Source organism: Gallinula chloropus (assembly GCF_964237585.1).
Source record: "Gallinula chloropus genome assembly, chromosome: 3".
Lineage (NCBI taxonomy): Eukaryota > Metazoa > Chordata > Aves > Gruiformes > Rallidae > Gallinula > Gallinula chloropus.
Genome location: NC_140087.1, coordinates 60,936,888 through 60,945,288, shown reverse-complemented (window position 1 = coordinate 60,945,288; position 8,401 = coordinate 60,936,888). Strand labels below are relative to the sequence as shown.

The following is an 8,401-nucleotide window of genomic DNA, read 5'->3' as shown; positions in this document are numbered from 1 at the left end:
TGGGGTGGGAGGTGGGGGGATAAAAAAATAGCCTCTTCCCGAGGAGCAACGAGTACGTAACTTATCTATACCCACGCAACGATGGTGTCTCCAACCCCGCCATGTACCCACGGCTGCCTTTTAGGAGGGGGCTAAGGCAGGGGTGGCGAGGGGAGGGCCAGGGCTAGCTCTAATGCAAACGCGGGTCCAGGTCTGCTGCGGGAGTACCCCAAGGGCTCGTTTGCTGGTCCCTTCACAGCTCGTTCTCCTCGGCGCACCCGAACGCAGGAAACCAGCAGCCGTCGAACCAGCGGAACCCCGGGAGGCCACCCAGTGCCTCACCCGGTCCGCGAAGAGGCACGCACACCCGTTGCTCTCCCCGCTCTGGGAAATCGCCCGAGAAGGGGGCGCTGCCAGCCTCCGGGGCGGCCCCCGCCGCTGTGCCCTGCTCGCCGGCAGACGGCCCCACAGATCACCGGCCGCAGGTCGCTCCTCAGAGGCCCCGGCCGGTGACGCGCAGCCAGCGGCGCGCGGCGAGGCGGGAAGCAGCGCACCCCCGCTCTCGCGATGGCTCCTCCGCACCGCCGCCTGACGGTTGTAACGGCCGTACCTGGATCTCAGTGTTTACAACGACGTAGCCAATGGGAAGGCGGGGCGTGTGGGCGGGGCTGCGAAGCCCGTCCAATGGGAGGGAGGGGCGGTGCGTTTAAACAGCCCGGGGTGGCGGAACGGCTCCCTCGGCAACCGGCGGCGGTTGTGTCACCATGCCCGGCTGCACCGATGACTACGAGGTGCTGGTCACCATCGGCACCGGTTCCTACGGCAAGTGCCGCAAGGTGCGCCGCAAGGCCGACGGCAAGGTGAGGCGGCGGGGAGGGTGTGCGGTCGCGGTGGGGACTGGGGCGCCGCTCTGCCCGCCGTGCCCCCGCGCGGCGTGCCGTTGCGGCCGGCTTCAGCGGGGTGCCGGCGGCTCTCCGGGGTAAGCCAGGGGCTGCGAAAGCCCCGCTTCCCCGCGCCGAGCTCCGGCTTTGCCGCGAGTCGCTCCCGTCGGTTGTGTTTTCTCCCTCTCCCTAGATCTTGGTATGGAAGGAGCTCGACTACGGGTTGATGACGGAGGCGGAGAAACAGATGCTGGTTTCCGAGGTGAACTTGCTTCGAGAGCTGAGGCACCCCAACATCGTCCGGTACTACGACCGGATCATCGACAGGAGCAGCGCGACCCTGTACATCGTGATGGAGTACTGTGACGGGGGCGACCTGGCCAGCCTAGTGGCGCGGTGCGCGAAAGAAAGGCACGTGGAGCCCGTTTGTGTGGTGGTACCTAGCACAGAACCCGCGGGCGAGCAAAGGGAAGCGCTCAGCGTGGAATGTAGTGCTGCTTAGTGGCTCCGGGTCTCATCCCTCGCACCTAGCAACCTTTCTGGAATGAGAAAGCGTTGTACGAAGTCGCAGCGCTGCAGGGAGCTGTGCTGATGAGTGCACCAGTGTGATGTTTATGTCCAAATGGTAAAAAACCCACCTGAGCTCTCTTACGAGGCAGAAGCTGTTGAAGGGCTTCTGGATGCGATGCTCTGTGTGGCATTGAGAACGGAAAACAGACCTTGCAGGAGCTGTACCTTGATCAGTGGGTTCTATTGGCTTTCCCTGCAGTAAAACCACTTGTACCCTATTTTCTTGATAGGGTGCCAACACCACAATACACAGAAGTGATTTTGAATTCAATGTTAAACTCTCCCTTATGTGCCTGGAAACACCAGGTTGATATGGCTTTGCCTTGGTCTAATTTTAGCCTTAGCAGTCTACTGTTTAAGTATAATAATGGTTTTCACATTCTCAGATTACGTAAATATGTGGCACCATATGCGTTGCTTTGTGAGAAAAGTCTAAAACGGTGTGTCAGCAGCCCCCAAACAGAGTTCATCCTGTTATTGGAGGTGATCAAATGGGCAGACCTCATCCCAAAAGCATCAACATGATGTTTGTGTTGTGAATGATGGGAATATTACATGTTTGCTAGACCCTTTGAGGGCATAAGGGAATATCATGGAGATTCTGCAACAGAAGTCTAGATGTCTTCCAACATATTCGGAATGACTTTTTAAAACTTCCTTCTTTAAAACAGTGTATGTAGCTGCCTGTTGCTGTCAGTTTTCTATAAAGGTAGTGGGATTGATTCAGTGATGTCTTACAGCAGCAGTAGTAAAAAATGTTACAGAACTAAGACTGTCAGCAAGTATTTAGGTTGATGAATCCCTTTGTTAAACAATGTCTTCATATTTCAGGCGTCACTTGGAAGAAAGCTTTGTTCTCAGAGTACTGACTCAGTTGACATTGGCCTTGAAGGAATGTCACAGGCGGAGTGATGGTGGAGTCACTGTGCATCGTGATCTAAAACCAGCAAATGTCTTTCTCGATGGCAAGCAGAATGTGAAACTTGGGGATTTTGGACTGGCTAGAATCTTGCACCATGATACCAGCTTTGCCAAAACATTTGTTGGAACTCCATATTATATGTCTCCTGTAAGACCTCCCTTCTATATCTTATCTTCCCTCTTGACCCTCTAAGAGCTGTTTTCTGCAGTCTATGAGTGCTTGGGAGGTTTTAATGAAGAGTTGGTTATCTTAAATGCTGGGGACTTTTCTTCATAACGTGCAAATTCTGGAGACAAGGTTATCTTGCAGTTATTTCCTTTCTCCTCACGTCATGCGTGTCGTCTGATTAGGGTGGTTCTTCACTCCGTAGATCTTTCAATGTTCTTGGAATATTAAGATGTGTAAAGTGGCTATATTGAAGTATTTTGTTCCTGAAAAGGAACAGGGAAGATAGAATGCTTTTATGTTAAGAACTTACTATCTCTTGATGGTAGTATTTTCATTTGTCATGGAAATAGTCAAGAATGAGTTGTTTACCTGGTATGGTGTGTTTTCTGTGGGAAAGATTAATGCTGACTGAAACAGGGAAGTGTGATGACTGAAGACTGGTGCAACACTTCAGCTTTCTGTAGTGTGGTAGTCTGTAGCTTGTTAAAATTCTGCTAGAAAGAATAGTTGTAGAGGTTAATTAAATGGGATCTTGAAAGCAGCCCCAGTAAGTAATGGTTTTGTTCAGGTTTTAACAGTAGCTGAATATCATGCAATAGTTAATAAACTTAAGATTGTTCTTTTTCCTTAGGAACAAATGAACTACATGTCATACAACGAAAAATCTGACATCTGGTCTCTAGGCTGTCTCCTGTATGAATTATGTGCTCTCTTGTAAGTATAGTAGTGTATGAATGTGGGAACACAGCTGTTAATGCATTCATGATTAAATTTTGTGTAGATGAAAGGTTAAGTGTTTGAGATTAGTCCTAGGTTTTTATTTCTTTATTGGCCTTGACATTACGTAGTCAGAAAGCTTTGATTGCTTCTTTAGTCTGATACTTTTTTTAAAATGAAAGTAAGTCCTGTAAAACTAGTGAAGGAATCCATGAAAAATGTTGTTCTCCAGGCCTCCATTCAGAGCTTACAACCAAAAGGAGTTGGCAGAAAAGATAAAGGAGGGGAAGTTCAGACGAATACCGTATCACTACTCAGAGCAGTTGAATGAACTTCTCAAAGGGATGCTGAATGTAAAGGTAAGAATCAATGGCTAGTTTTTCCACTTGCAACTTAAACTAGTACTGAAATACTAGTTTTCCTTATCAGTTATGAAACTGATCTGAAGTAGTGGTTGCTATCACCTTGTCTCTGGCAAGATCACTTGTAGGGAAAGGAGGGAGGAACTGAGCTTTGAGTCCATTAAACAAAGGCAGCTGCTTAAGTGTTGTGTCAGGCTCACAGGATGCAAAATGGCTGTCTCAGTATTGGCTTCTGCAGAGTTTCCTAACAGCATGCTTAACAAGGGCTTGTAACTTCAAGGTTAAAATGGTTCCAGCATGTTTGGAACTTGGAAGAGGTTTTGTCTTCATTTTGGATTTTGCTTTATATGACTAATGTACAGGTTGTCCCTCGTGGTTGAATGGGGTAACAAAGCTGTAACAAGAACCCCAGGCTCCAACAGCTTTGGATCCTTCAGGAATCAAGTGGCAGGTAGAGATGCAGTGCTAGTTCCAGAACCTACTGACAACGGCCTCTTGTAGGCTAACTGCCCCATTCTGGCTCTGAAAGCAGTGAGTGCCTGGACTAAGAGAGCCGGACTTGCAGCTTCTGGAGCTGATGGCTGGTAACATGGCATATGGTTGCGTTGCCCCCTCAACTCTGTTTTTCCTCCAACTTCTTCACTGTGTAGCATCTCAACTGGTTTCCACCTGAGGTGGGTCTTGTTTGGGAACCCCTGGCCTTAATGTTTCTATAGATGAAACCTGTTGGTAATGTCTGTCTCTTAGGATTACTGCCGACCTTCTGTTGAAGATATTCTACAACACCCCTTGATAGCGGATTTGGTAGCAGAAGAACAGAGACAAAATTCTGATAAAAAAGGCCAGAGATCATGGGAGCCAGAAAGGCTGCAGCATTCTGATGATGTAGTGAACGAACTGAGACGGAAGGAGCAACAATTACAGGAGCGAGAACAAGCCATTAAAGACAGAGAGCAACGTTTGGAGCGTATGATATTCCACTTTGGGAAAGGGGTGGCAAAGGGGTTCTGATTCAAAAGAATAAGTGTGGAGGAAGGGAAGGCAGTTGGTTTTCAAAGCTCTTGCTTCAATGTACTAGGATATCGCACCCCTGCATTTACTATTAGAATTCTGTCTAAAGACTAACCGTTTGGGCTTACTCATCTACACTAGTTAAGTTACTAAGATATAATTGGCAGTTTGGCTACAGAAGTTGGGCTTGAAAAGACTATTCAACATGAGTGGCAATTAGAAGAGTAAACAGAAAAGTATATATTGTTCTGCACTGCACAGTGTAGGTTGCTTTTCACCTGCTCTGTGGAAGTTAACATTGGCTATACTAATGTGTAGCCTAAGGTGAGCCTGATGTTTGAGCAAAATACACTTGAGTTAATTTGTTAGTGGCTTTTCCAGAAGCTTTACCCTACAGATAGTGTCAAACTGTATAGGTAGCTGGTCCTCAGGTGTTTACATCTCCTGCTCACATAAAATACCTCTTCACATACGCAGTAGGCTGTGTAATATAGATTTTAACTTTATATATTGTTTTCTGAACCTGAGTAACAGCTGCTGCTGTTGTAAACAAGGTGTTGAATTCATAGCTGAATTATAGTATCTGGTTTGTAAATATTTATTTAGATCTGGTGTCATGAGTTGTGTGGAGTAGAGAGCTGGTATAGCTTCATTGTTACAGATATGACAGTTTGGGGAGGGGGGGGGAAGCATGCCTAGCGTTTTGGAGTATTTGCCCAGTGCTTCACCAGTGTGTTGATGAAGATAACACAGCAGTTGTCTTCTCTTGTTTAGAGCCATAGAAGCAGGAACATGGGTGCATCTGACAGGCTGTCTTTCTCTGCAAGAAACCCCACCATGCACAATCACTCTAACATTTACATTTTAACAATGCATGCTCCCATGTTTCTACTTCCAGAGAGAGAGCGGGAACTCTGTGTTCGAGAGAGGCTGGCAGAGGACAAACTTGCTAGGTATCGTACTAACCTATAATTGCTTAGATTAGAAACTCTGCAGCCTTACAACACAAAGGTTACACTTCTCTTTTCAAAACAGAGCTGAAAACTTGATGAGGAACTACAATCTCTACAAACAGCAGAAGACATCAGCTTATGCGGATGGTCCAGGTATGAAAACACCCAAGAAGCCACTTGAACTAAAAAATGTAGGCTGGTATGGCCAGAAGGATGCCCCTAATGCTCAACATGTTGTACCTAATCCCATTGGAGTGATACAAACCCCAATTATCTCTGCATGGTTGGGAGGGGACTTTTGATGTTCTGTTTTGCAAAAAGACTCAATGACTGATGCCGAGCATGAGTGACCAATGTCAGTACTGCAGTCTTGTGCTGTTCTGTAAAATAGGTTCTTGCAGTGAGCTAATGGAAGTGCTGACTTGTCACCCAAACTTTCTCAGAGCTGTACTTGTTTTAGTTATGGATGTATTTATTTTTATAGACCTTTAATTTATTTTAATAAAATTGTATGTGTCTAATCACTTCAACTTTACTTCAACATCCAAACACTTCAATGTGGGAAACAATATTAAACAATATTTGTTGTGAATGATCCAACTGTGGTTGGTATTATCAGCTCTGAAGAATACAAACTACTATTATACTCTGGTTTAACTCACCAGAGGAAAGGGGACAGGGACACACATGACCACTTTGAAAATGTGCTACAATGCCTCCTGACTACCTTTAGTCCAGTCTGGTTTACACTCATTATTACCCTGTAAGTACGTGACCTTCACTTTGGCCTTGATTGTTCAGACCTTACTGTCACAAGAGGTAGTATTGTCTGTTCATTGCATCAATCTGTAATGGTGAAAATGATGCAAGAATCTAAGTGCATTTTGAAATACTGGTGGAATATTAAATAGCTGGGTCCTAAGTAGTGCTGTAAAAGAAATATGAACATGCTTTAACATGCAGTGGCAATATCTTCACTTAGTTTTGCTCATATAAAGCACGATCAGCATGTCAGTGCCTCTACTACAAATAAAACTGAACTTGCTTTGGTTTTTTTAAAGTGCATATCACAGCTGGAAAGAACACAAGTAAAATGACACCAGAAGTTAGTGGTACTTGAGATATTTCTAAAATTCCTGTCAATTTTGAGACTTCAACTTCTGTCAGTATCTTGTCTGACTTCGATACATGAAAGAATATAAAGCTAAGAATAAACTTGCCTTAGGCTTTCCAATGTCCTCTAGCACTAGATACCTGAATGTAAATGATCTTCAGCATTTGTTTCTGTTCTTACACACACCTCCCACACTTTACATGATAATTTGACCTTAGGACTGCTATTACTTTTTTGAAGATGAGCAAAACAATTTTGAGTAGTTAATACTTCAAGACAAACAATGCAGAGAACTGAATGTAGTTACACAAGAATGACCAAGTCTTGCAATATCTGCAGGTGACTTGAGTCAACATTTGTTGCAAGGTTCACAGCTGTTGAAATTCATGTAATACTGTTTCTAAAAGTCTCCCTCTACTGCTATGAAGGGACTGTTTCACCAATACATTATCCAGGTCCGTTCTCTCGTCTTCGTTTACTCTGACCAAGTGGATTGTGTCTTACACATCTTAGACCCATGATTTTTCCTCAAAGTCACCTGTGTGCTTATTTTACAGTAAAATGGAATACCAAAATTGTGGTTTCTAGGACTGTGTCCTAGATGCTACCTTATTTTTGCAGGGATTTTCTGATTCTTAAGGGAGGATTTAACATCAAAACACATACAGCTTGCTGATACGAGAGTACTTTGCACCTCACATAGCTACACTTTGAAAATTCCTGTCCTCAAGGCTGCAGTGAAAGTAACTTGCTAATTGTTACCACACCTAAATTCACTGTTCCTCAAATCAGAGCCTGGTTTGTACCCCACTGATGTAATACAAGGATAGAGTTGCAACAACGTGGGTAATAGAGAAAGGCCAAAAGACAGGTTGGGATTTCCACTGCTATGAGGACATGGGGGGTTTTTTGGGATCCTTGAAAGCCTAATTCTTCATCTCTCCTTTGGAACTGGATTATGTTGCTGTCCTGTCTTTCAGAAGAAACTCTGTGTCTTTTTTCCTTATGTCACCTAGTATCTCTTGAGGTGTCGGGAGGTGCACCCTAGAAACTGCAGTGGCATTAATCCTTTTACCACAAGTATTTAAGAGCCTTGTTTATAATTTTTTGTTCCAAAATGGAAAAGAATGGTTGCTATGAACTCAAGCCCATTTAATTTGATTACTTAAAGGCATAGGTAGTTAGCAATAAACACTGAAAGATGCACTAATTCAGTACTTATTTTTTGTTTTCTTAAGATAATGCACTCCTGCTCCCCTTTTCTACAACCAAGAAGAAAGTACACTTTGGAAGTGAAGAAAACACTGTGCCTCCTGTTAATTTGGAAAAATATCCCCTTTCCAAAGGGAAATGCACTGATCTCAAAAAACGTCTATATGCTGCAAACCTACGGGCTCAAGCACTCTCAGAACTGGAAAAAAACTATCAGTTAAAGAGCAGACAGATCTTGGGTATGCGCTGAAACTGTAACACAGATGTACAGTATTTATCTTTTTAAAAGAGTTGATTAAATGTCTAGAAAGATAGATACTTGTGCCTCCCATCTTTAAGCTGGAACATACTGAAAATATATTTCAACATTTGTTAAACTTAGTCTACGAAAGGTAGTTTGTGATAAGGGCATAAGAGAATATATTACAAAAACAAGTAGTGTCGACACCAAATCAAATGAGCTGAATGAACTGTATTATTAAAGAAAAAATATTTTTCTCCTCCTTGTGTTT

The 8,401-nt window shown here is 44.3% G+C and overlaps 1 protein-coding gene across 1 annotated transcript; it reads left to right on the top strand.

Annotated features, from left to right (window-relative positions):
- Positions 1-743: 743 nt before the first annotated feature.
- NEK2 (NIMA related kinase 2) lies at positions 744-8,139 on the top strand (the record flags this gene model as incomplete). Its single annotated transcript, XM_084261284.1, has 9 exons — positions 744-839; positions 1,054-1,271; positions 2,262-2,499; positions 3,152-3,234; positions 3,470-3,596; positions 4,347-4,566; positions 5,509-5,563; positions 5,646-5,716; positions 7,916-8,139. The coding sequence occupies 9 exons, from the start codon at positions 744-746 to the stop codon at positions 8,137-8,139; spliced, it is 1,332 nt and encodes a 443-aa protein (XP_084117410.1).
- Between the last annotated feature and the right edge of the window lie 262 nt (positions 8,140-8,401).